Source organism: Neopelma chrysocephalum, unplaced genomic scaffold (genome assembly GCF_003984885.1).
Source record: "Neopelma chrysocephalum unplaced genomic scaffold, ASM398488v2 Primary Assembly neopelma1_45, whole genome shotgun sequence".
Taxonomy (NCBI): domain Eukaryota; kingdom Metazoa; phylum Chordata; class Aves; order Passeriformes; family Pipridae; genus Neopelma; species Neopelma chrysocephalum.
Window position 1 is genome coordinate 9,945,453 of NW_020897704.1, and position 27,934 is coordinate 9,973,386.

At 42.1% G+C, this 27,934-nt stretch overlaps 1 protein-coding gene and 1 long non-coding RNA gene across 2 annotated transcripts; one reads left to right on the forward strand and one right to left on the reverse strand.

Moving 5' to 3' along the window:
• The first annotated feature begins 4,824 nt into the window (after positions 1–4,824).
• On the forward strand, positions 4,825–27,498 carry SLC26A3 (solute carrier family 26 member 3). Its single transcript, XM_027679312.1, has 21 exons — positions 4,825–4,941; positions 8,472–8,670; positions 9,449–9,588; positions 9,701–9,811; positions 9,903–10,060; positions 10,781–10,945; positions 11,574–11,726; positions 12,467–12,549; positions 13,813–13,960; positions 14,090–14,203; positions 14,311–14,388; positions 14,799–14,894; positions 15,846–15,952; positions 16,216–16,285; positions 16,372–16,464; positions 18,204–18,299; positions 18,902–19,135; positions 20,842–20,896; positions 21,395–21,540; positions 22,326–22,391; positions 22,992–27,498. The coding sequence occupies exons 2-21, from the start codon at positions 8,540–8,542 to the stop codon at positions 23,013–23,015; spliced, it is 2,268 nt and encodes a 755-aa protein (XP_027535113.1). The 5' UTR covers positions 4,825–4,941; positions 8,472–8,539; the 3' UTR covers positions 23,016–27,498.
• On the reverse strand, positions 14,401–22,200 carry LOC113965631. Its single transcript, XR_003533591.1, has 4 exons — positions 22,087–22,200; positions 16,352–16,486; positions 15,075–15,128; positions 14,401–14,867 (listed from the first exon to the last, which is right to left on the reverse strand). It is a non-coding gene; the product is annotated as an uncharacterized LOC113965631 (long non-coding RNA).
• Positions 27,499–27,934: the final 436 nt, after the last annotated feature.

The window sequence follows — 27,934 nt, forward strand, 5'->3', positions numbered from 1 at the left end:
TGGTGATGGACTTACGGGCAAATTGTCCAGCAGTGCTGAGGGGTAAGAAAATGGGACTTTTCTGGCTCAGCGGTGCTGGACAGAGACTCCAGTGTCAGGCCCCATCCAACACATGCCACAGCTCTGAGGCTTCAGCTGACCAACTCCCGACAAGAGAGGAATAAGCTGGTCCTTCCTCTACTGTCTGCTCCTGCTTGCCAGAAGGAAAAAAGACCTATGGAAACTCAGTGGGGACAACACAGCTTTCCCTGGGGCTGGCACCACATTACCATGTTAGTCATACCATGGACCTGCACAGTTTCATCAGGAAAGGGCAGTAGTGAAAGCTGCAGGCATCTGGCATCGTGGCTTCCCAGAGCTGGGATGTGCCTAGAGAAGGAAAATATATAGACGCTGTATGCAACCCTGAGGTAGACAGAACACTCTGCAATGCTTCTCCTTTAACCTGGTGGATCATAGGCTGCTTTTACACTCTCATATGGCTTAACAGCTCTTGCAAATTGGGGTCCCACAAGCATTTCTGGGTCAGGTGTCCTTGGAGCAAGCAGGCAGGACCTTAGGGTGAAGAGCCTTCCATTCCAGCAGAGCACAAACAAGTCTATCTACGTCTCTGCTTTATTTTCAGATATCTAAACACTCATTATTATCTGTGTTAAACGTAACTCCATGCACAATTAGCAATATCTCTACCAAAGGACACAACACATCTGGCTGTGACGCTGCAGATTCCCTGAGTCACCTACTGCCAGCCAGGAGAAGCTCCTCGGGGCTCTGTGATTATGCATCCTCCTATTGCTGTAATTCCCAGCCTGATTGAGTCTCAAATAATGTATTGCTATATTCAGCAATTGTAAAAGTGCAGGTAACTGCTGAATCAGCAAGTCTAATCTAGTTGGTTGTCTATGAGGTGAGAGGTTGCTTAAGAAATTAATTTGCTTCATCAAATTAAAAGAGACAGACAGCTTTAAATGAAAACAAAGTAACTACTTTTGCCTTAAGCAAAATATGGAAAATTCTTAAGAGAGAAAGTAAAATTAACATTGAATAAAAATATGATACTTTTGTCTTGAATAACAAAACACAATTCTTAATGTTTGTAGAGAAGTATGTCAAAACTCTCCCTGTTTTGAAAGGCAATGTGCAGGATTTTGTGTTTGTGCTCTTCTTTATGGTGCAATGTCATCTTATAATCCCATCATCCAGGCCACAATTGCTGGCTTTCAGGGCACAATAACTCTAAAGTCCATAAAAAAAGGGAATTAAATTACATGTGTAATAAAAAAATTGTGAATAAAAAGTGAGAGGGATGTGAATATGGCACCAATCCTTTCATTGGAAATTCCCAGCTCCTCTGCACCATACACTTTTCCTGCTTATTTTATGCTCTATATAAAGGAGTGATAACTTTCAATGACCCACTCCCTAGCAGGGTGTCAGGTCTTCCTGAGTCATTAAGCAAAATTCAGACCCCCTTTTTCTGCAAGTCTCAATAAATTTGAGCAACCCAGAAATATCATTATTAATGGAACTGATCTCTTTCCAATCCAACCTCACTGCCCTTTCCAATCTTCTTGTTGTTACCTGAAACTTGCTTCTTAACTAAACTTACTTACTCTTCTTAACCCCATTTTATGCATCACCACTGAATTCAACCCAGTAACATGACTGATTTGAACTGGGCTACAGGGTGCTAGAAAGAGAAACTTGCTGTAAAAAACCCCAAGGTACTATAGAGTATAAGAATCTGGAAGTGAAATGACATTATGCTTCCTTCTGGCATCAGTGCCCTGAGTTTGTGAGTACAAGGGACACCTCTGCCTTCCATAAAAGCCTCTCAGGGCCAATCAGTTTTTGTTTTATTTCTTGGATGTCCCCACTGGGGGCTTTACATCTTCCTGAGGATGCTATTCACAGGCACGTGGTCCCTGTCCTTCCTCCAAACAGCAGAGAGAGGAACTGGCACCCACCAGCGGTGCATCCCCAAACTGCCTGCCACACTTACTACTGACTGAAATATATTTCTTTTACCTGTTGAACTGCCCAAGTAGAGCTGAGTGTCATTTTTGAAAGGGTTGAAAGAACTTGAGTTTGGCGTGTTTTGCACTTCTAGCATCACAGCAGATGGTATTGCGAGCAATCTTTTGCTTCAAGGTTTTGGGCAGAACCTGACAGCAGGGTGACCAGCAGAAGACAGGATGTTGCCAGAAAGCTACAAAGGAGAACAGAAGCTTTATATAGCACATGGTGAAGGAAAACATTGGGAAACACTAGAAATCTGTATGAGCTCATGCTGTTATCCACATTTTCAGCCAGCTAATCTCCCAGTATCAATGCTGGTGTTTATTTAACATTAAAGAAAGACATGAAGCTCTTCTCAAGGTGAGTAAAATGCATCACCTGCAGAACTGTTTTCTTCATTCTCCATGAAAAATAGCTTCTTTCTGCAGTTGTAAGCCACTCCATTTACGTACTGCTTTTTTTCCCCTCCAGTCACTTGTTTTTCCCTCTCCATCCTGGCTGGGATGAGAGACAGCACAAGTGAAGCCCTTCAGAGCTCAGCTCACCAAGTGGCTTTCAACAGCTGTGGGTCGTTTTCAGCTCCCATGAAAACAAAAGGAAGCTGAAAGTACTTGAGACTTGGCAAAGGATCACTCTGTGACTGATTTACATCTCTGAACTCTCTATGTTTATGGGGCTGCCTGAGAGACAGAGCAATCAGAAATTTTCATTTCCTCCTCTACTGCTCTGCCTCGGCAGAAAAGGCCATGCTTTCCCAGTTGGTTAGAATTTAGCTAGTGTTTGAATACCTGGTATAAAGACATCAAGCGTTTGCACAGCTGAACTTCCACAGTATGGGACAAAGTCAACCTGCCTCCTGTATGACCCTTGTGCATGAAACCTTTTCTGCACCATCATGGGAAAATTGTGTTTTCAACATTATTGCTGCAAACAAAAAGGCTAAAGTGTTTATTCCCTCATCACTCCAGGTAGAGCCTTGTTTCTTCAGTGAATTAGTGGAAATAATTCAAGAGTAAAGCATTTACAGGTGGACATGATGAAGCCAAAGACTCTACTGACTTCATTAGAGCCAAGAGTCCCTCATGCATTTAAACCTAACCCTTAAAAAACTGCTCTACTCTTTTATGTTGCAGCTTCTTGTGACATACCCTTAATACAAATAATTAAAAGTTTTATAGCATTTCTATGATCACACTATGCCTGCCCTTTGAGGAGGGAGGCCAAAAGTTGTTTAATTGTTTTATGGTTTTTATGGCTTTTTTATAGTTTATGGTTCTATATCTTTTTAAGTGTTTGTTATTTTAATGGTAAAACTAGTTACTGTGTCAGCTTCACAAACTGCAGTAAATCCCTTAAACCTGACAGCAGGTACCAACACCAGGGCTTGCTGTCACGGAGAAGGAACTCTCAACACTTTAGGAAGTGACCTGAGATCTTTACTTACTAGAGGAGCTTATGGTCTTGGTTAGAAGTGTAGCTCCATATTTCAAAAGCACCTGATATCTATACTCTTGGAACTTGGAGCCATGGGCTAAAGCACAAGAAAGAAATCCTGATCGAATGGTCTAATAGAGCTCTCACCTTGTTCGTCCTCCTCACTTCATTATTTCTTGGTCTAATAATTGACTGAAATATGGGCAAACCATCGGAGAGCAGAATCCCAGGCTCCTCCTGCCTCTTCTCCTCCAAACCTATGTATGTGACTGACCCTCCAGAGCACAGAAGGTGCCCACCCTCGTGCTGTGCCCTTTCACCAGATGAAGAAAACGTCCTTCAGGGTCAGGGTCTGTGACTTCAAATCACCAAAGGCTAAGTCAAGCTCTGACTTGGAGGGCAGATGAGTGACCTAAGGAGCCTGGCAGACCATAGTGTTCCTGATAACATGGATATCAACAACTGAAGCACTTCTAGGTGCAGCATGGCAGTGTGACCTGAAGAAGGGGTTTTAAGGACACTTTTCGTCAGGGAACTCTGATGCTATGGTGTCCTCAGCACCTCAGCACTGAAGGTTCGCTGCTCTCCTGAACACAGGCACCTGCAACTGAAGTTGCAGGCTGAGGCCTCAAAATGCTATTTCAGGTATCTCCTTAGGTGGTTTTAGGTATCTCAAGCAAATGTTTACAAAGGCTCACTTTGTCCTAAGGAGGATGATTCCCCCCGGTTCCTCTATGGACAGCGGAGGGGAGCAAGAAACTGGGGGACAGTCCAACCCACCCACACCATATTCATGCTCCAGCACTTGGCCACACATATGGTCTGCACCTTCCACTGTCTGTCACAGGATGCCACAGCTGTCAGCTCCACCACATCACAGCTGGCCTTCCAAAATCTCTGCAAAGACTGCTTTTGGCAATGATCTGAGAATTCAGGAATTGCTTCTGGAAAGACAATTTAGGGGCTATTAAAGGTGCTTCAGAGGAAGGTTCAGGAAGGCACACTTTTCTTAGAGCTGGCAGGCCCAGCAGCCCACCTACCTCATCAATGACTCATGTTCCTTCAGAAATGATGGGTACTATGTCTGAGCTCTGGCCACCTCAGCTCAACAGAAACCTGTCAGATGCACAGCACAGGATTGCAACAGACCGTCCTTCTTATTCATCTCTATTTTCCCATAATGAGTCTCTGCAGACCAATCAGAAACAGTTCACCAAACAAAGTTAAGCAATATCACAGAGAACTTTAAGAAATTACTCTTATCATTCCTCCTGAGGATAAGCTCAATGGTCAAGGCCACAGTGAAATCTTCCTTTTCTTGTAAAAGTTAACTGAAGTTAGTTATTAAAGTGCTGCCAGTATTTAGGGAGGTTCTGAAGTGAAGAACAGCACAAGATACCTGTAGTACCTCTGAAAATTTCAAGGATATCTTTATCCATAAAATCTTGGTGTGGTTTCTTCTGAAGAGCTTCCTGGAAGACATACCAGGTACGATTTTAACTTGTCATTCTAGGTATGGGATATGTGAAGTAATGCTTATAAATTAAATGCTTCTAGTCATGTGTTGTATTTCTTGTGAAATGTAAGTTTCCCTTGTGGAATTTCTTTGTATTTTTTCAAATGTTTGTATTGCAGAGAAGTAGTATTTGTTAGTGGGTATACACAGATTGAAAAGTGGGATGGAGCATGTTAATATTTAATTTAAATCTAATTCCATAGATGTTACCAGATTTTTGTGTACTTCTTAGTCAGTATTTAGGAGATAAATTAATAAATGGGAAAAACTATCCCTTTGTTAATCCCCTCAATAAAATGACTCACATCAAAATTGTGTTACCAAAGGTTCACAGTGCTGGAGTAGGAGTTTTTCACGTGTGAGAGATGGCAATGCTGTTAATTGCTGGCTATTAGAACAGGATCAGAGGCTATACGGAATAAAACTGAACCAGAATGTTATTTCTGGGGTTTCAGGTCACACCTTGTCTTGGTCAATAGTGAGTGAAAGTTGTTACCACTCGATAACTGTGCAGTGTGAGCTTGGTCTGTGGTTTTGTTTCCCGTGTGCAGGTGGGCATGTTGTAGAAGTCATCAGAAGAATTAGTCATGTCCCATGAGGAGCCCAAGAACTTAATGATGGGGGCACTCTGGACAGGCAGTTTGGGTTACTGGAGTACAGACTTCTCTTTTAGAGGATTTGTGGAGGATGTTTGCCTTCACCGTGCTGGTACTTTTCACAATATCCTCATTTTCTTTAAAACACCTAAAATAAATAACTTTACCGACAGCTGAAAAAACCCCTTCCTATGCTGAGGGCATCCTGTCTTTCTAGATATATATGGGAAGAAAATGAGAGCGAGCAAGAGGAGGGCTGGAGTCATGGTAGCTGACGACTGCCAACAGAGCCCGTGAAAGAGGGAATGAGACAAAAAAAGCTCAACCAGTGGGGGTGACTAGCAGCTAGTGGTCATCTAGCTGCAGCAAGGTACTGCTCTGCATGGTCTCATTTACCTGCCAGGAAACAGACTGAAGGCACCTTCCACCGCACTTCAGGTACTCAGGCTGGCTTGGTTTAACTTAAGTAGACAATGTATGTATGTTAATTCTGTAGCACTGCAGTCTTTAATGCAGACTCTTTCTTGCTTGGTTCAGCTTGACAAGACCCTTGGGGTGAGGCTCCTGATCTCCTCCTTCAGCTCTAAGCCATCAACCCAAAGCTCAGCTGGCAGAGAGTCTGTAAATTGAGATTTCAATGAGGAGGTAAAAAACACATGTGAAACACTTACACCTTCAGTAAGACCAGCACTAATAAACCAAAGGAGATGTACAGAGTTGTAAAGAAGCGTGTTGTATATTCCCTGAGATTGAGGCAGTAAATTTGGCCTGAGGAAAGAAGAATGGCTGAGTGAGGGGCAGTAGGGACAACTGAAGTATTCACAAAAACTACAGCAGCTGCAGCACTGAGGAAAGTCTGAAATGAGTCACCCACACACTTCTTTTATTTTTATAGCTTGTGAACATTTCAAAGGGTACAAATAGCACATCTCGTGCCCTGCAATGTAATGAACAAAACTAGTCAACGGGACTTTCAGCAATATTCCTCTTAGTGACAGGAAGTCTAAAAGGCAGATACATGGACTAGGAAACAGAGAAATTTTAAAATCTTTAATAGATAAAACTTCTTCCCGCAAATCTACGTAACCAAGATTTGTCACAGAATGGACTAAATCAACCAATTTTTCCATTGAAATTTTATCAGCCTCAGGTTTGATGCTCTGATCCCAACAGAGGCAGAGACAGCAGTGTACAGTTATGGGATCAGAGTGTGATTTTAACTGACTTTGGATCAGTGTCTTGAATCAGCTTAGATTTTGAGCATTGGTCTGTTAGAATAATTACCTGCCAGTTTTTGGAAAATACTACAGACCTCATTTTCTAGATTAAAACAGATAGTAAAAATGCTTAATCCATTGCCAATATAGTGAATCCTTTGTGAAAAAAATAGTATGTCAACTAAACCAGAATATCTAAGAGGTACATCTGACATTATTTGGACTTCTACACTTATTTATGAATTTCCCCAGAAGGAACTATAAGGAAACTAAAATGAAATCACTTGAAATAAGTCAATAATAGGCTCTGAGCTGTAGCAAAGTTTCAGGATGGGATTCACATTTTAATGCCAAAATTGTCACAGATTAAAAGCTTTTCCTCTGTTCATAACTATGCAAACAGCTTTGTGCTACATTCAAATCTGTCCTGTGATATCTCCAAATACTGAATACACACCAATCTGAATTAGAAATACATGCAGGGTATTTCAGTGAGAGTCAGGTGATAGACCTGGGCAAGGAACTAGTGTTAGCTGGGCATCTGTCAGGAGACCGCCAACAAGCACCAAGGTACCAAGTTGCATTTGCACTGGGGGAGAAAAAAAACAAAGAAAAATCCCTTATTATCAGTGTCACAAAAGACTTTTTGCTTCCTGTGATACATCTTCATCTCTGAGTCAAAAGAAAATAGAATAGGATAGAACAGATTAGTTCCAGTTGGGAGGGTCCTTCAATGATCATCTAGTCCAACTGTGACTACAAAGAGCAAGTTCCACAGCTTCTGTCTAGGACTAGTACTGTGTTAAATATTTAATGGTGGCTTCAACTGAGGTAAATGTTTTTAAACAGTACATTTGTTTAGCTGAATTTGATGTGGGAAGAATGTGAGGCATAGTGGGCAGCACAGTGATGGCATCACTTAATTGCTGCAAAGTATTCAGTGGTATCAACTGAAATGAATCTTGAATCTTCTCATGTGTAATGAGGGCTCCAGGGGTCATTTCTGGACTGACTGAGAACAGTTTCTATTCAGTATAAACAGATAAATGTGGGTTGGGATAAGGCAGAAAATAGTATTTAGGTAAGATATTGGAACAACTGTTTGTGAACATGAAGCAGAGGAGAATCAGTCCAGATAACCCATGGAAATAAATCTTACAAATAACAAGCAGCAGTACTGTTCTTATTTACTACTGAGCCTGATCTCCCTATCACACAGACTTAAGGCAAAAGATTCTGCCCTGTCTCTGAATCTGAGAGGATGTCTGAGCCCTGCCTTGGCTCTGCCTTTCCCCTCATGTGTGGCTTTCAGTGAGCTCCCAGCTCTCCCAGCGGTGCCACAAAGAGAAACTACTTGGGATCTGCTTGTTTATTCTTTAGGAAATTAATTTCCATTGAGGGAGGAAGTTCTTGGTTGTAGATGGCTGACTCAGAGATAAATTGCCTCAAAAACCATCTCCACTTTTTGGCTGCGTCTTTAGAAAGAAATAATTCATGCTCCAGTGAAACACTGCTCTGAAGCAGAAGGAGGAGCAGGGCAGGAGATCACCTTGGCAAAGTGAAGTAGGTGTCTCAACCATCCCTCTTTTGATCTTCAAAGGTGGTAACGCTCAGTTTGGAGTTCACTCAGCTATGCTATGACTACCCTCCTCACAGTACATAAGGAGCTAACCCTGTTCTTCATTTCAGGTTTTTATGTACCTAAGCCAGAGAGAAGCACACACAAGTCGCCATCCTTGCCTGACATTTCAGAAGAAATGGTTGAACCTGTGGGCAATCACTATGTTGTAGCCAGACCTGTGTACTCGGAGAATTCATTCAATGAAGAGCATGAGAAATTGCACAGATACCATAAAACCTTTTGGGACCACCTGAAACTCTATTTCCGGTAAGGAGATTTTTTTTTTTTTAATATGCATCTAATAAACAGCTTGAACTGCTCTTGGACAGCATGAACTCCATCCTGACAACATCCATCTCAGATTCCAACATAGCAAATGAAAATTCTTTAACTATATTCAATGTCAGATCTTTCTAATTAATTTTAGCTGCTATTACCCTTAAAAGTCTTCCTACAGTTGTATCTCAGGTAGCTTCTCTTTTTCTGGGCGTTTGGAAGCACAAAATCTGGAGAGATCCTTATTGCAGCCTTTCAGTACTTAAAGGGGGCTTATAAGGAAGATGTACACTGACATTTTACCAAGGCCTGTTGTGACAGGACTAGGGATGATGGTTTTAAACTAAAAGAGGGTAGATTTGGACTGGATATAAGGGAGAAATTGTTTATGATGAGGGTGGTGAGGCACTGGTATGGGTTGCCCGGAGAGGTGGTGGATGTGCCATCCCTGAAAATGTTCAAGAACAGTTTAGATGGGGCTCTGAGGAATCTGATCTAATGGTCATCACTGCTTACTTTGAGGGTCCCTTCCAACCAAAACCATTCTACGATTCTACAAGAATTTTGGTTGGAAAGGACTTCTGAAGGCCACTGGGTCCACCTTGAAGCACAGCTGGCAGTGTGGGTTGGTCACGGCTGTATCTGCGTGAGATTTTGACCTCTGGCAGCCAGAACCCAAATCATTTTCTCTTCGATTCCAATCTGAAAACAGTCTACGACTCAGCTGAGCTGTTCACTGACAGAATTCTGTCCTCTTGTGCCTGTACAGCTGCTCCCCACAAAAGGCAAAAAAAATTGCTCTGCGCTTGTTTCCCATCTTCTCATGGCTGCCAGCATACCGCTTCAGGGAGTGGATCCTGAGTGACATCGTCTCTGGCATCAACACAGGGCTCGTGGCTGTGCTACAAGGTATCTTCAGGAAATGTGTGCCCTGACACAGCCTGCTAGGCCAGGTGCCAAGGCACTGCTGGCTGCAGCCTGCAACACACACATCACCTTCCCCGGGCCTCTGTCTTCACAGGTCTCGCCTTTGCTTTGCTGGTGAATGTCCCCCCCAGTTATGGACTCTATGCAGCATTTTTCCCTGTCCTGGTCTATTTTATCTTTGGCACATCCAGACACATCTCAGTGGGTAAGTTCAGGCAAACAACTTACCCTCCTCACTGATGAAGAAGTATGTGCTGCCCCTTTGGATCTCTTGACAAGTGCCTTGTGCTGCTCAGGTCCTTTCCCCGTCCTGAGCCTGATGGTTGGAGGAGTTGTTACCAGGCTGGTCCCTGATGACAGCACTGGAAATGGCAATTCCACGAATATCTCAGCAATAAATGAAGAGAGGGTGATGGTGGCTGCATCTGTAACCTTTCTTTCTGGGATTATTCAGGTTGGTCAATTATGTGTGTGCATCTACACATATCTATATGCACCTATATGAATAGTTGGATGGTAGGCTGACCTTCCTCTTTGGTTTCTGCTGTTGCAGTCACCAAAATAATCCTCTTCCCCTTCCTATGTAACTCTCCTTGGCTCACTAATTAGGAGACATCTATTCCTTGGTTTTGCACAGACCTGAGCCTCCAGTCCACACAGCTGCAACCTACACCTACAACAAAAAACAATCTGCTGGATAGGGAAAAAGTAGCTGTGAAAATAAGTTAATGATGCAGTTGCACCAAGCTGTGCCTCACAATAGTAAAATATTTGGATTTGCCTTTTAAAAAAACCCCATATAAATTTATTTTTATGTCCTAATAAAGAATTCCTACATTTCCTCCCTTCCTAACAATATATTTGTACTTTGTGAAACAGTGGTACCCCATGAAAATGTATGTACTGAAAACCCTAAAACTAAGGAGATTTATTTTAGCTATAAAATAAAAAGAATGGATTTGAACTGCTCTAGCAATTACTCTTACCAGTGTTATGCCCCCTGTTGCTAAATCTCAACTTTTATTGCAAGTCTGGTGATAGTATATTCCTCAATCTCTGGATGGATGGGATTAGGTGAAAATATCTGCTTCCATTAAATACAGTTCTCTTTATTGCAGAGATTGCTTAAAAACATGAATGAATCCTACTGACGTATGCTTATTTTCCATTTCAGTTGCTTCTGGGAATTTTCCAGTTTGGATTCATTGTTATTTATTTATCACAATCATTAATCAGTGGTTTCACGACTGCTGCAGCTGTCCATGTTTTGGTATCTCAGCTGAAATTCATGTTTCAGCTACCTGTCCCTGGATTTAATAAACCATTTGGCATCATCTATGTAAGTGCTAAGTGCTCGTTATTTGCGAATTTATTGATGTACCTCTGTCTGCGTATCACATCGTAGCAATAACAAAACTCAGCATAAAACAGCCAAGTAGGAGGAAATACAAGAGAAGAGAGACGTATCATTAGTATTTGACCAATCTTTAAATTTATTACCAATCACCAAGTTACACCCCATTGGGCTAATTAGATAATATTTACTGTTATGTGGTGGCATATTTCACATATTTTATTTGTATATGAATCTGTGAGGGCTGTTGGATGAGAAAGGAGGAAGGAGAAGGACAGGAAGCGAGAAAAGGAGAGAGGCACCTGCTCTTCAATGCCATTGCTCACATTTCCCATCACACACGCACAAGTGTTGCTCCAACCCTCCCTCAGGGGAAAGCCAGGAGGGGAGGGTCACAAATCAGTGGAAAGGTTCTTTTGTGGATGCTTTCATCATTTGGCTGATGCACACACACTCATGGGGGTTTGCAGTCCACATCATGCCACAGGGAATAAATCTCAGCCATCATAATCCTTAGAGCAATTCAGATAAAGGCTCTTCTGGAAGGGACAGTGCTACTATGCCAGGGCACTACAGTTTCTAAAGCACTTCTTGTTTCTTCCTGATTCTGCAGACTCTGGAGAGCGTTTTCAGCCAGATTACAAAAACAAACATCGCTGACCTTGTCACGTCCCTGCTTGTCTTGCTTATCGTGTTCGTGGTGAAAGAAATGAACGATCGATACAAAGAAAAGTTACCAACTCCCATCCCGATCGAACTCCTTGTGGTAAGTCACTTCCCCTTGATTTTGCAATTGCTCCATGTTACGACACAGAAAGCAGAGTTTTAACTATTTCTTCTCCTCTTCTCCATTAAATGATGCATTATCATTTTACCTATAAGGAAACATTGACAGCATCTGTGAGCTATTGTGACATATTTTACCTCTACTTAACTGTTCTTAAATGAACGTATCTGTGGTGTTATAAACTATGAATTTTTTAGTTGGACATGATTGGCTCTGACACCAGCCGGCTGCAGTCTCACAGCTGGGGCCCCTCTGCAACCCACTTGCAAGCAGCCACTGAAGCCCCAGCCATCCATAGCCAAGCACAAAATTATTTTGCCCTCCAGCAGCAGGAGATTTTGCCCACTCCAAGCAGCAGAGGGGTGGGGGAAGCTTCTACAATCCTGGAGGATGTTGTATAGACTTAAGTAGCACTTTTTTTCTCCCAGAGTCATTACAGCACCTTGTTAGAACATACATGGTTTATTGGGTGGGAAGATCTCTGTTGTTAGTAAGATATTCTGTAATAATCTGTTTGATTTATGAACGTAAACTCATACCTGTAAGGTCATTCAGGAATGACATCTGAATAGCAAAGGGATGTGCAGACTTGGGGAATAGTTCTGCCACTATTGATAAGGCTGGAGGGTGCATGGGAGAGGGAAGGTAATGGTGTTTAATAGTTTCTTTACACTCTTGCATGAATGTGTCTAATGGAGGTGTGGTTTATTATCTTTCAGACAATCTTAGCAGCACTGATTTCCTATTTTGTTAACTTGGAAGAAAAATTTAATGTAGCTGTTGTTGGAAAACTAGAGGAAGGGTAAGTGATTTACTTACAATTCACCAGTGGAACAAAATGTTCTCTCTAGTTTGGCAGTGTTAAATCAGTTCAGCTATGTTTCTGATTAAAATTATCTGCTTCATCTTCTTTCAGTAGGTAAATAAATATTTTTCTCTCAACAATATGATACACTTTCAATATTTAAGAGTTACTCACTAGAGCACATCTTCTACTTATCAAGGAATATATTGAGACATGAATTAATTGTGTCCTTCACTTTCTAAGACAGCTGTTGAGCAGGAGGTTCATATTTGTCCCTTTTATTGGGGTACTCACTTCTGAACCCCTCAGTTTCCCTCAAAGTACTTGCACAGTTCAGCAGCCACCACCAGCCCTGGGAAGCCACCGGGATGCTGCACAGTTCTCCTGCCTGGTCCTGTGATTGCCCACCAGCATTTCCTCAGGCACCATTATCCTCCAGAGGCCTCAGTGTCTGCTCCTCCAGGAGTATATCCACTTATAGGGTATATATCCATATATAAAGTATATCTGGCTATGCCAGAATTTTGGCATAAAGAATTAATAGGCATGCGTTAAGTTAAAAAGAGGGAGGAAGACCTTTACTAGGACAGCATTGCTCTCTGTAGCCTCAGGGGTGTTAGTAGATGAAGTTTGCAGAGGAACAGCTTTTTCTGCTTAAGAGTCTCTTTTCTTCAGATTTCAGTTCATTGAAAAAAAAAGGGAAAAAAAAAAGAAGCCCAGAGGGAAAGCCTCCCTAGGAGAAGACCTAGCATTCTCCCTAGGAGAAGACCCCAAACAAACCAGCAGAAAATGGTAAAGCTAAAGTTTCTAGGAGATAGATAGCCTGAGAGACTAGCCAATATTACCTGATACTGTAAAAGAGCCTCAATGAATCACACTGGTTTGTTTTTTTTCCATTGTAATTAAGTGAAATCTTTCCGTGTGCAAATTGCCCATGCAAGGGCCTCAGTGCAGTATCAGATCCTACATCCATGTGTAACCAGAAGGAAGAACTGTGTGTGCACCTCAGATGAAATAAGCTGTGACTGGAACTGGCCAAGTAAATGAGAACATGCTGAAACACAAACTGAGTTGAGTGCAGATAAACAGAGTCCCTGTCCTGATTAAGGATTCCCCAAAGTTTTGTAGGGTTCAGGCCCACAGCTCTGTGTCGCATCTCTCCAAAGTGCTCCGTATGAGCTTGACCACTCCCTTGCTCTCTTGGCTGACAGCTTGTCTCCTTAGGTGTATCCTTAATGAGTAGAGTTTTTTGTCTTTCAGGTTTCACGCACCTGTTGCACCTGATGTAGGTATCCTCCAGAACTGTATTGGTGACGGCTTTTCCATCGCAATTGTTGCTTTTGCAGTAGCCTACTCTGTGGCTAAAGTGTATTCCATCAAGCATGACTACCCAATAGATGGCAACCAGGTAGGCAAATAACAGAGATAAATATGGTGCATTTGCCAATGGGAAATAAATAATTTTAGGAATGCTTTACCTTGTGAATAACTGTCATGAACTAGCTTATAAGAACAATCTTTTTTGTTTTTATTCCAGGAACTAATTGCTTTTGGTCTGGGTAATATAGTTGGTGGATCATTCAAAGGATTTGCTTCCAGCACTGCTCTGTCGAGATCAGGTGTGCAGGAGAGCACAGGAGGCAAAACACAGGTATAGAAGACAACAAATCATGATGGTGTTTAATGAAACACAGCTCTATTTTTTCCTAGCCGATCATAATGCCTGCAGGCACTCATGGTGGAATTGTTCTTATGCAGATTGCTGGTATTGTCTCATCTGTCATCGTCTTGGTTGTGATCTTGGCCATTGGGTTTCTCCTGGCACCATTACAGAAGGTATTCACTGGTTTCATTTAGTGCTTCCTCCTGCTTGCCAAAGACAGGGCTGCTCTAGGAGTCACTGTGACTGTTCGTAGACTTCAGGGGGAGCAAAGCAGGGTTTTGGAAAACTTGGTTCTTTTTCCCCCATCATGCCAGAAAGGACCACTACATCTGGTCCTTCAAAGGAAGCACAAGTACCCGAACACCAACCACCAGAGCACCAGCTTTCAGGTGCCAAAAATAAGTGGGATTTGCAGCCTCAAGTCAGACACCTGCACTACAGCTGGGGAGGTTCCATCAGTTGTGATGTACCAGGAGCCTTTCAGCTGCACTTTGGCCCTATTAGCATGATCTTTTAATTCCTAATGTTCAACATGTTCTTCGCTTGCTTAGATATTCAGCATGTGTTTTGGTCTTTTTAACAGTCAGTCCTTGCATCTTTGGCCCTTGGCAACTTGAAAGGAATGCTCATGCAGTTCAAGGAAGTAGGCATCCTATGGAGGAAAGACAAGTTTGACTGTGTAAGTTGAGTCTCACGAGCATCATCATCACAATTTAAGTGCTCTAAAAAAGTCATCTATTATGCAAATTTTCTTACAGGTTATTTTTTTTTATATACCTGTCTTACTTCACTAAACAGAAAATACAATAGTGGCATGCTTTTTTTACATGCCTTGCTTATGTTTCCCCTTTTGTCCTACCTATTTTGAGTTTATTCTCTCTCTTAACTTCATTTTCATCCATTTCATCAAAATCTATTAAAATAGCGCATTATGCAAAGTCAAATATAGAAGGCAGTTACAGAAAATGCCTAAATAACAGAAAATGTCTAAATACCTACTGCATTGACAATGCATTCAGGCACACTCATGCAACATATTATATGGAAGATACACAGCAAAAAACAAATTACAACCATGACTTGAAGGATTTACTCCAAATGATAAAACTCATGGCTCTAGGGCAGGACTGGTTACCTCTAACATTCAGAAAATTTAGGCTTTTGCCTTTCTTATATGCCAGTTCCTTGTATTCACAAATGGTTCCAAGCCTCAGTTTTCCCAGCTATCAAACAGATATTTTTATACCATGAAAATGCTTTGAGCTCTGAGGCTAAAAATCATTCAGTATTACCTAGTCATTTATCAGTCATGTACATCCACAGCACCGATATTTGCACGGATCCTGATTTACTCGTAGCCTTGCCTTTCTGCTTGAGCATTTACTGAACCACTTATTGAACAGCCACACCCCTATCATTCTAGGCCTTTGTTGTCTAGAAATGGTCATCCCTGGAAACACTCCCAGGTGCTGGTTGGTGACTCTGGTTCTGTTTTACAAGAAAAAAGCCCTCGCCAAAAGCAGATGGACATCCTGGACCAGATCTGAGATCTGTTGCTGCTCCCACCCTGAGCTCATGACCCAGGTTCTTGACATGCTCATAACCATTGCCATCTACCTGCTTGTTACAGATCATATGGGTGGTGACTTTCTTAGCTGCCATCTTTCTTGGCCTGGACATTGGACTAGCAGCAGCTGTGGCATTCCAGCTGCTGACGGTGGTGATCCGCTCCCAGATGTGAGTACCTGCTGAATGTGATGATATCTCAGGGCCTCCTGTTATAAATTAACTCCCTCTGTACAGAGAAGGCCAACAGCCCCATGCCTCAGTCTGTCCAGCAACCACATATGGAAAAATAGTTTACAAGCATAAACCCTTGGCTGTGGGGATCTCCTTCAGTCTGCGACTGCAGCTGAGATTGTTTTATTTGATCCTTCCCATCCTTCAAGTTTTGATATAGGATACTAATAATTTTGTGTGTTTGTGTGTTTTGTTCACAGTCCAAGCTGCACTGTTTTGGCTAATGTTGGGAGAAGTAACATCTACAGAAACAGGAAGGATTACACTGATGTAAGAAATGTCATTTCTTTCATTATCTGCTGCACTTGTGTTTCTGTAACAGACATAGTTACTTACGCTTCTGCTTCATTGTGCAGATCTATGAGCCAGAGGGAGTGAAGATTTTCAGATGCTCCTCTCCGATCTTCTTTGCTAATATTGAATTCTTCAGAGAGAAACTCATCACTGCTGTAAGTGTCTGGGGCTGTCATTCTGAACATATGAGTTGCATGGCACATTAAGGTGAATACAATTTCCTGTAATTACTATATATGCAGTTGGTTCATAGTTCAAAGGTGAAATTTTCATGGTTAATTCAAATATTATTGCCACTACTGTAATCTCACACGTATGCAGACACTCCTGAGAAAGAGAACAGCCTGACTCATGCTGAACTTACATCATAGCGATGTTTATACTATAATAATGGCCAGTCTTCGCGAACGAAGATTTGGGGAAAGGTCTTTTACCTTTCCAGCCTGCGCAATGGATTTTTTAGGTGAGACACAGCCTGCGCTGAACTGAGCCCACCCTTTAATCCTAAGGTTCATCTGCCGGGGCCAAGCAAGCTTGGACAATGGTAGTGAGGTCCTCAGGACGTAGGTTTGTTTAGAGTGACCTTCTCATAGATGGATGGCCTCACAGGGCTAACGGGCTCCATCTGCCCGGGGGACTGGGATTCGAACCTGGGTCGCAGCGGTGAGAGTCCCGCATGCTAACCACTAGGCCACCAGGGGTCCCTTATACTATATATATACTTATATATATACATGTATGCCATATATTGTTGTGCCATAACAATACATATTTTAAGTCCTTTACAAGAAAGTAGTGCAAATACAGATAATATAAAGGGAAATAATTTTATTTTACTGTCATCTATATTATTTATACCAAATAAAGGCTAGTTTACTTCATATTACCCCAAAGAACATAACCACAATAGTCAGAAGAATGCTGAATGAAATCACTCTATCGAAGAGGTCTTAATGTCTTCCATAACAAACTGGTGAAGGCAGCCAGTCTTTCCATAATCAGCATAGAGACCCAGGACCCCTGAGCTCTCACCATGCCAGCGAGGCCCACCATCCCCAGATTGAACACAACTTGCACTTATAACCTTCCCTTACTGCTGCCCTTAGTGGGGAGTTGACTACCCTGAGCACTGGTAATGAGCATTTCATTCTTCATGTGAGGGACTGAAACTGGCAGAGGAACATGGGAATCCAACACACATGGTTCTCCACGTGTTTGGCTTTCACCTCAGAAGAGCATAAGGGGGTTCTTTTCTGTGAGAGCAGATGCTCACACCACTCTCTTTCTTTACAAATACTGGTACTTCTAACACCTTTCTCCTCTACCCACTAGACAGATGAGGCAGAAGACTTGCAGGAATCTAGTGTTCTCATAAGCCTTACTAGCCTAATTTACCTGCCATCTAATTTTGTTAAAACCAGCGAGGAGGTTCAAGAGACATACACAGCCAACATGATCAAATTTGGTTTTCTTCTTCAGGAAAAACAACGTGTGAATGACCCACGCTGCAGTTGGGTGGCACAGAGCAGATACAACCTGTGAACTCTCTAGTCTTGGTCACCTGGGTGTCCATCTCATAATGAAGATGAGTAGGACATGCCAGCACTGTGCCAGCCTGCTGGAGTTAGTGGCCTTTGCTACAGCACTGTCACTGCTATAATGCTGTCCACTCTAGTGTCCTAAAGCTAGCACAGATAGGCCTGCCTGGTGTGTAGCACTACCTGTAGACATCTTTCCAACCAAGAAAGAGCCCTTGTTTGAATTGAAGACAAGTGGTAGGCAACATCAAGTTCAAATCATGACTGTAAAAAAAAGACACATGAGATGCCTTGTCCTTACCTCGCTGTCACTGGGGTGTTTCTGTTTTTGATTATTCAAAGTGCTGTTTTTGTAGGTTGGCTTCAACCCACTGAGAGTCCTGAGGAAACGCAATAAAGCTCTGAGGAAGATCAGGAAGATGCTGAAGAAAGGAGAGCTGCAAGTGACGCCTGTATGTAATGCAACTCTACCCCCAACAGAGGGGAGTTAAGCAACCAGCTCCCTGGCTTTACATGGCAGAGAAGTACCTCATAGCCTCCTGTCCTAATTAGATATGCTACTCCCCAAGTTTCCACTTCAAGATTTTAAATTGCTCTCACAGTTAGAGACGTACAGGTTTACCAGGGGCAGAGCTTGTATGTGTCCACTAGAGCTTTGTTTGGCATCAAATGGCAGGATCAGATCCCACAGAGGTGATGATCATGCTCCATTAATGGTAGGATAAAGCTGTTTTTCTCCCAGCCCAAATCCTGCATGCTTTTTGTTGACTAGTTCCAAAATCACTGAATTGAAGCGTGTCTGACAATTGACTTCAAGGAACAATAAAAAGCCATCATTAAGTGATTATGATGATGATTAAATGATTTCCAGATTTCTCCAGGCAAGGGAGAGATAGAACTTTTTCTAGTGCAAGGTGCAGGTAGGTCCTGCTCCTTCTCATGGGAACATCAGTTTTGCATTGCCACCGCTCTTGCCTTTGCCTAAGAAGCACAACTACCCTGGCTGGGTCTTAAAAAAGAGTACTAATTATGACACTTTTCTCTGTCAACACAGAAAGGCTTGATTTCCATGGCTAACCATACATATGAGTCAGATGAAGAATTAGACAACAACAAAATAGAGGAGCTGGACCAGCCCACCAACATGACAGACTTGCCCATTCAGATCAACTGGGGCACTGACCTCCCCCCTGGCATCACCGTGCCCCAGGTCAACATCCACAGCATCATTCTGGATTTCTCATCAGTATCCTTCCTCGATTTTTCTGCCATGACAATCCTCAAAAAGGTAATCATAATTCCCAAGACAAACAGTGATCATATGAAAGAAAAACTTATGAATGTAGTTACACTTGAGGGATACACAAGGGAAGAGATGGTGCCCAGAGAGACATGGACAGGCTTCAGGAGTGGGCCCATATGAAACGAAGCTCAACAAGCCAAGTGCAAGGTACTGCATGTCAATCATTGCAATCCCCTGTGTCAATACAGGTTGGGGAATAAATGGATTGAGACTAGCCCTGTAGAGAAGGAGATGGGGATACTGGTGGATGAAATATTGGACATGACCTAGCAATGTGCACTCTCAGGCCAGAAAGTCAATCATATCCTGGGCTGTATCAAAAGAAGTGTGACCAGCAGGTCAAGGGAGGTGATTCTGCCGCTCTACTCCAGCCTTGTGAGACCCCCCCTGTTCATCTGTGGTGTCCCCAGCACAGGCAAGACATAGATATGTTAGAACAGGTCAAGAGGAGAGCCATGAAAAGGATCAGAGGGCTGGAGCATCTCTCCCATGAGGACAAGATGAGCAAATTGGGGTTGTTTAGCCTAGAGAAGAAAAGACTATGAGGAGATCTTGGTATATGGCTTTTCCATACTTAAAGTGGGCCTATAAAAAAGCTTGGAGAGGGACTTCGTACAAGGGCATGTAGTGATAGGACAAGGGGCAATGGCTTTAAACTGAAAGAGGGAAGGTCTAGATTAGATATTAGGAAGAATTCTTTACTGTGAGGGTCGTGAGGCACTGGAACAGGTTGCCCAGAGAAGCTGTGACTGCCGCATCCCTGGAAGTCTTCAAGGCCAGGTTGGACAGAACTTTGAGCAACCAGCTCCAGTGGGAAGTGTCCCTGCCCATGGCAGGGAGGTTGGAACTAGGTGATATCTCTCAGGTCCTTTCCAACTGAGATGATTCTATGATTCTATTCTGTGTTTATAGCCTGCTTTTTAAAGGCATTCCTACATGGACTGGAAGGTCAGTGGCAACCTTTGAGTGCATGTGAATTTTAATGTACATTTTCCATAGAAAATGTTTAGGACATGGTTTAAATAATCAATATAAATTTTCTTGGAATTAAAGTGTTGGCTGTGGTAGCCTTTCTTCACCTGGTAAGATTTCGGGAAGCTTTACAGAAATGTCAATTTGAAATATGTCTTTAAACACCCAGCTGGGAGTTGAAGCATTGGAGTTCAATTTCTGCTCCTGCTCTTGCTTCCCCAGATGATCTTGAACAAAGCAAAAGGCACAACATTTTCAAACAGTAGCAGCTACAGTTAACTATCTAGAGACACATGGGGTGTGTAAATCTATTTCCATAGGAATAAAACCCACCGTGTCAGTGGGAACTATAGTTCTGCTCAAATTCCCAGTTATAAAAATCTCTCCAGAAGATTTTGAAGTCTTTTTTTTTTAAGTTTCATCATGAGTCTTGTAGGTACAATGAAGTCATACAACTCATGAAAGATCACCTTTTTTTCTGTGAGCTAAACATTTTCAGTACTGCCCCTTTTCAAAAGGATTGGCCATCACTGTCTGGAGCCATATGAAAGGACTGTCCTACCTCTAGGTGCAGCAGAGTTTGAGTTCAAAGCCACTTGCCATCGTAGATCTTAAATGTCTTAAAGTGGTTTGTATATTTGCTGGGGCTAATCACCATAAGGGTTGTTATACTGCAAAAAACAGCAATATCTAAATGGTGCCTCCTTCTGGTTTAACAGACTTTGAAAGAATTTGTCCGGCTGGACATCGACATTTACATTGCTGGGTCACACGGTGAGTACTTGCCTTTCCGCTGGCATCACCGCAGGTGCCTCATCCCACTGCCTCCCCTGTTGGCCACTGAGCACGGCTCTGGAGATTCACCACAGTTTTACTTTCCAGTCTTGGATAACAAACAGACTCAGCTGAATGGAGGTGTCATCCCTCCTGTGCTGTCCCCAAAAGACTGGGACCATGTGTAACAGCTCATTTTACCTACGGCCACTGCAACTCTGGGCTGCGAGACCTGCGATTGGGCACCCTGGGTTGGGCATTAAATAAGAAAAGGGGTTCAGACTCCCTCCTGCTTGGCATTGAGCAGAGCACTACTGATGGGCATTTGTGTTCTGCCCTTTCCACATCCACAAAGATGAAACCATCAGCTCTAATAAATAAAACAGTGCATTATACCAGGAATTCCTATGTTCACTCAGTGGGCCTGCTCAGGATACATTATTTCTTCCTTTTTAGGGCCTGCATATCACTTTGTGCTTTGATTTTGTTCCCTCACAGAGGGCCTCCTGGACAAACTGGAGAGAAGTGCATTTTTTGATGAGGAGATTAAGCCATCCATGTTTTTCCTCACCATTCATGATGCCGTTTTACACATTTTGCTGAAGAAGGACACAGCCAGCTCACCAAAATTAAAGCTCACTAAGGTAACACTACAGTCTCCATCTTTCATTATTTTAGTGCCTTTCCAGTACTGCCAGGCACCCAGCAGTGTGTGCTACACTGTCTCTCTATTTGAAAAGTTAAAACTAAAACTCAGCTGGTCTTCAATAAATTTGGAGAGCAAGAGTGGCCCCTGGTCCAGGTGCCTGGCAAACCACTAGTGAAAGGAGTGAATAATTCCTACTGGTGACTGGCCTGGCCATAGACTTCACCTGAAGTCACCTCTTTGGGAAGAGCACAGTGTGGTTGAGATCCCAGCCCATTCATCAGCAGTCCTCTGTCACCACTCATCCAGCAGAGACTGCTCCTTTCACTGCAGTGGCTCCTGCAAGGCAGAATTTATGCTGCATGTAGTCATGTAGGCTTTCCAGCCCTGTCTACCTTCACAAGGAGTGCTAAAGTAATGTAGATAAATTAGTACAGCCAAATTTGGTGATGGCCTTCCTGGGAGTGCTCTTAAATCAAGAGCAAGAAAGGATCCCGCATACATTAAATCTGTTTAACTGTACCAGACCCAGAATGCTTCTCACCTGAAACTGTCTAATTCCACTTAGCTGAACTGGCCCGGCCCTTCTGTGCTGACCCAGAGACCTTCAAGGGTCATAAAGGACCGACGAGTGAGCGCTTCCTTCCTTCTAGGTCAACTTCCCAGGCATTAGGTCAACTTCTGGAGATTTAGAAAGCAAAACCTTCTTTAATGTGAAAAAGGAAAATCAGAAAATAAGAAGCAATCCATTTCCTAACCCACAACTCCCTGTGTTCTTTACAGGAGAACAGTAGACGCAATGACTATGTCATCATCCCCAGGAATGGACTGCGCAGCCGGGAGTGCACAGTAAGGCTCTGTCTATGGCACTCCAGACATAGAAAACACAGCCCAAAAAGCTGCTCATGGGAATCTGCTAGGTCAGATAACAAAAGCATCCTCATCCCTGAGCTCTTGTGTCAGCTCAGGGCAGAAAGCATCCAGACAGCTTATTGATGGGATTTGACTTAAGGCAAAGCCTTCCGGGAGTAGGAGGCCCAGGGCTTGGCTCACAAGCCATGCTGTGTGCAGAGGGAAAGCAGGCAAAGGCTGTCTCCCCAGGCTGTCCCACCTGGTCTCCTGGCCACCACAGCTCCCCTGTGAGGAGCTCACTGGTGGAATGCCCTTGTGGCACAGAAGTCAACATTAGTCCAGTTTATCGAAATTTCTCAGGCAGAAGGGGAGTCTGGAGACAGGGATAAGAAAGGGATCCATGCAGCCTTTCATCACAGAGTTAAAGAGAAGGGCAGTATCCAGCACAGAGCAACCCCATAAGGAGAAAATGTCAGACTACAGTCTTCTCACCCAAATGCTTTAGAGAAGCAGATTCTTATACATCAGTCCCCAGAGGAAACTTACCCTGGCTATTCCTTTCAAAAGATGAAATTTATTTCCTTTTATTTCCTACAGATTCCAACAGAAACAAAATTTTAGATTTAATTTTCTAAATATAATATTCTCCAATGTAACAATGTCACAGAAGACGAACGCGGATGCTATGATGAGCACGAAGAAAAGAAGGATACTTTTAAATACCTTAAGAAAGATTTACTACATGTGGTTATGTTCCAAGTTTTGGAATGGGCTTGTTAGTCTTTATGTGTCTCTGTATATATATATGTATTTATGTACATATATGGAGGCTAAAATCACACAGATTTTCTTATTTCATACCATAGTTTGTAGACAACTTGTACAGTTAATAAAGAACATATAAATATTTGAAATCTTGTATTTTATAACACAGACTAATAGTTAGGAGTGATATTTTATCTTCAACTTGTATATAACTTGTATAAAGTTTTCTTGATGGTTTGTAAGATATTTAGTAGACTGAATTACTAAACTTGTTCTCAGCTCAGTACTATGATCTTAGTGTACACAGTGACTAATGTATCTACTGTAAAACATGAAGGTTGTTCAGGAAAGACACAGGATGTTCAGAGCCAAACATGACTCATTAATTTGGATTGGGCTGGTGTAAAGTGCACATGAGAGGATACGTTTATAGTGAACCTCCGTAAGTAATGACTTCAGTAACTGTGTATGTCTGGCTGCATTTGTCAAATACACCACCGAGGCAGCTCATGATCAGTGAGACCCCATGTGTGGACAGAGGCGCTGGCCCCAGAGCAGGGCTCGGAGGGGCTGTGGGTGAGGAGCTGCCAGGCTGGACTGCTTTCGTCTATGGACAGATGCACAGAGGAATTTAGCTTGAAGAGTCTACTATGACACTCTGCACAACCCAGTCTGCATGACTGCCATCAACTAAGTCCCGCTGGAAGTCAAAGGCTTGAAGATGAACTACATCACAACTTCCAGAGGAAAAAAACCCAACCCCCAAAGTGACAGAACTTTTAATTTTGCATAACAAGTGCTGGAGGTATAAAAATCTTCAGCCTAAAGGGAAATGTAACCATCCTTGAAGTCTTAAAGAAATAGCAGTGTGAAATCACAGAAGTTTTTAGTTTTTTAAACCTAGTTTTAACTTTCAATCAAGCTGAGGTGACCAAAAGTGTGCATTTGGACTTGAAGTGAAGAAGGGCTGAAGGGAAGGAGAATGTGTTCTGGGTAAACCAGAAGCACAGTTTTTATCTCGATAGTATGCAGATCTTAAAAACAAAATTTGAAGAAAACCAGACAGAAATAAATGGGGAGAAATGCAGCTTGTTTTTAAAAAAGGTACATATACATATGCCACATTCAACTGGCACCTTTATTTAGACAAACTGCCTTCCAAAGGGAAATGATATCAACATCACCTCTCTGAACCGGAGTACAGCCTTCCGTGCCCTGCCACACAGACAATTTTTGATGTCATTGGAGAAGATGGGATGACTAAAGGCACTGAAAGGCAAAGGTGGATTATGCTAAAGAGGAGGTGACAACTAGGAGCTTTGAAAAGGAAACACCAGAACAAAGGGAGCACTAATCTGTTAAATTATTTTTTTTTTTAAATCTGGAGTTACCTGATGAACTCTGCTAATGATACGAAGCTGGAAGTCAATATTAAAGTGAGGAGGTTTTGAATACAGAAAGAATGAGGTGAGCTTGAAGAGTGAGGTAGAAAAGTTCAGCTTTCAGAAAACACGCTCATGCATTTGCAGATGAATAACAAGCTGTGGTTCTGTGGTGGGTGATCGTGTGCCCAGCATGGTACAGGAGATGTGGCCCTCGGTGGCAACCACAGAGATGCTACGGGCAGCTCTCTGCAGACACCAGACAGGTGGTGGGCAGTTGTACAATCCTGCTGCACTTCTGAGCGGGACACAGCAGATTCACTGTCAAGTATGTGCCATGTGCCAGACACTGAGAACAGCAATACCTGAAAACAGGTATAATCAGGACATTGCCAAATTCCTTTTCTACTGCAGTCTTCCAAAATCCATAGATTATATCAGAACAGATTTTCCAGCAGAACAAGAAAGATACTAATGCTACATAGGGGAGATTTCACTCTAAATACTCTGAACTTCAGGACTGAGTTCTCCAGTTCAAGAAAGATGATATCAAACTGCAACTAATGAGGAAAATAGTTATGACGATCTTTGTGGAATGGAAAGCCTGTATCTAGGGACTGGAGAAAAAGAGAAATAGATACAGGGATTTAACCTAAAAGAGAGGAAAAGCTATGCAAGATAAAAAATAGTATTGTCCTGTGAGAGGAAAAAATAAACTGGCCAAAATTAAATATTAGCAAGATATTAGAAGATGGTTGCTCATTTTTACAATGGTGAGATGATTCTGTAACATTCTTACCAGCTAGAACAAGAGGAGCAAAACACTAAACTACTTTTAAGATGAGGCTTAAACATATTTATGAAAATCATGATACCACATCATACCAGTTTAATCTGAATTGTCTGACTCAGGCTGTTCTTTCCGCTCCTGTGCTCATATGCACCTATACAGACCCAGGCAAACATCCCTATTGAAAGCAAGTCAGCAACATATGAAGTGCAGTATGCGGTGGAATACCACATGTTGCACTTCAAAACCATATCGGATTTGTTGACAGCTTTAAGAAAAAAATATTCTTTCCTAAATTGCCCCTTTCAGAACAATTTATTCCAATACTAATGACACTTCTGACACAGCACAGAGCCCCAGAGGATAAATCCCCCTTCTGAAACTATTCACCATTTCTTGAATGGACATAATACTTAGATAGCCTTGACCAGAGAGCCTTGCACTCCCATGCTCCATGTCCCTACCAGCTACTTGCCATCCTCTTAAATCACTTTACTCCTTATTTTTCAGTGTTGACACCAGCAGCATTGTATTCCTGATGTGATTTCCCCTCCAGGTACTGGTTATTTCTGCATTCAACTCTGCTATTCTAATACTAACATTCCTCTGAGCAGTTTACCCTCATGCAGATTATAGCACAGACCTCTTGTTGTGGGATATCATGGAGATTCAGATTTACTGCTTTATTCTTGAGACAGGGACCTTCAGAAAACTGGGTATTTAGGTTTCGAAATGTCCTCCATCAGGCACTGCTGCTGCTCAGTTAGAGCCCTACCATATATCACTTCTTAATATTTTACTCATGAATTAAGCCAAAAGGCAAATGTCATACCTGCTTTCTTTTCGGTTAGCTGACAGGCATCATGTTAATTCATCATGACATATCCTGAGCCTAACTCTCCTCAGCACAGTGCAGATGCTCCATAACTAAATAACAGGCATTTTGCAGCCAGCGAGAGGGACGGAAAATAAGAAGCCACAGAGCCTGCGATGCTCAAGTCTACTCTCCAGCCTGGTTTTCACTTTGTCTTGCAGAAGAGATTGCCTGTGTGAAATATAGAAACAAAAAACTCAAGGTCTAGGGCCCAATGGAGAGAGGATTATAACATGCAAACTGAAATTTTTTCAATTTCAAACTGAGTGTCTATTAAGAAAGAAGCTATCTTTAAGCACTTCTTCACTGAAATGTCACTCACAGTTCTCTATTCCTCATCCCTGTGCTGAAAGAAGATTTATGCATCTTCTCCCTTCTGCTTCCTTAGAAAATGCCTCGAAGTTTACCTGATCCAGAAATGGCTGAAGTTCTTCCATTAAACATTATTACATAAAAATGGAAACATTCCTGCCTGCTTGCAGACATTATCACTCTTCCCATTACCAGAATTGTATTACAATGTGTCCTTCTGGCACTCGAGAATCACTTCCATTCTATTATCAAAATTGCTTATTAAAGTTTCATAATTACTGAGCTAACTCACCAGCTTCCTGCTGCTATTCCACCCATACCTTTCTGGATGTATGTTGCATTTTTTTAATATTTTAATCTCTTGCACTAATGAAAAAACCCAACAAATTAATGGCCCATACTTAGAGAATAAGGAGATCCAATTCAGAGTAGGAAAGCTTTCTAAAGTTGCTGTCTTATGGCTAAGTCAAGACTGAAAGCAGCTTTAAACTTCATTATTCTGACTCACACTGCCCTAACAAATGCAGCCAGTTCAGTTTACAAACTTGTATGAATCACTAGTGCGACTAAAATATGTGAACATAGTGAAAAACCTCACAATTGTGAAGGCACAATTACTACATCAAGATGATTTATAAAGTGCTAAGAATTGTTTTTAACCTCATAAAATAAAAACTAGGGAAAAGGGAAAATACAACTTGTATGATACTGGTATTTACTTCAGAAATGTAATCAGGATGAAAATGAACCCAACCCTTGCACATTTCTCTGCTGTGTTGGATTCTGTGTCATATATACGAAAAGTTGAAACTTATTTCCCATACGTTCAATACTAATTGGCAGCTGCAATCCACTGTGCTTCTCCAGTTTCCCAGGCTTGAGAGGACTTTCTACGTGAACTTGTGCCTGCTTTTGTCAGCAGCCCAGCAAATCACAGAGAGAGAAACGACACAAAATCAGGCACTAGTTTTACAGAGCAGAAAACAGTTGAAGAACAGAGGGGTGTGTTCAGACTTGATCCATAGGGGAAGCGTATTCACAAATGCTCTTTTGAGAACACCTGACTTCACATAACACAGAAGACAGTTTTTCTCCCTTGCTATGTGTGCAAATTCTAACACGGAAGGAATAGTGAAGTTACTTACACTTCAGTTTTTAGCAAATAGAATTTGACACTCCTTTGAGAGCAGGAAGTGAAAGGAAGTGGAAACTCCATTCAGTAAGGTTTTCTAATTCTCTTGGATCATATTTTTAAAAAATAATTCACATTTTTAATTTTTCTCTTTTAAAAGGCATGAAAAATATCACTTATTGCATCTAGGTAACCAACCTTTATGTTAATAGTATTAAAAAGAAAATCACCACAAAGTATTTGTTCCCACAATTAGTCTGCTTATTGTAAAGTATGCATGGCTGC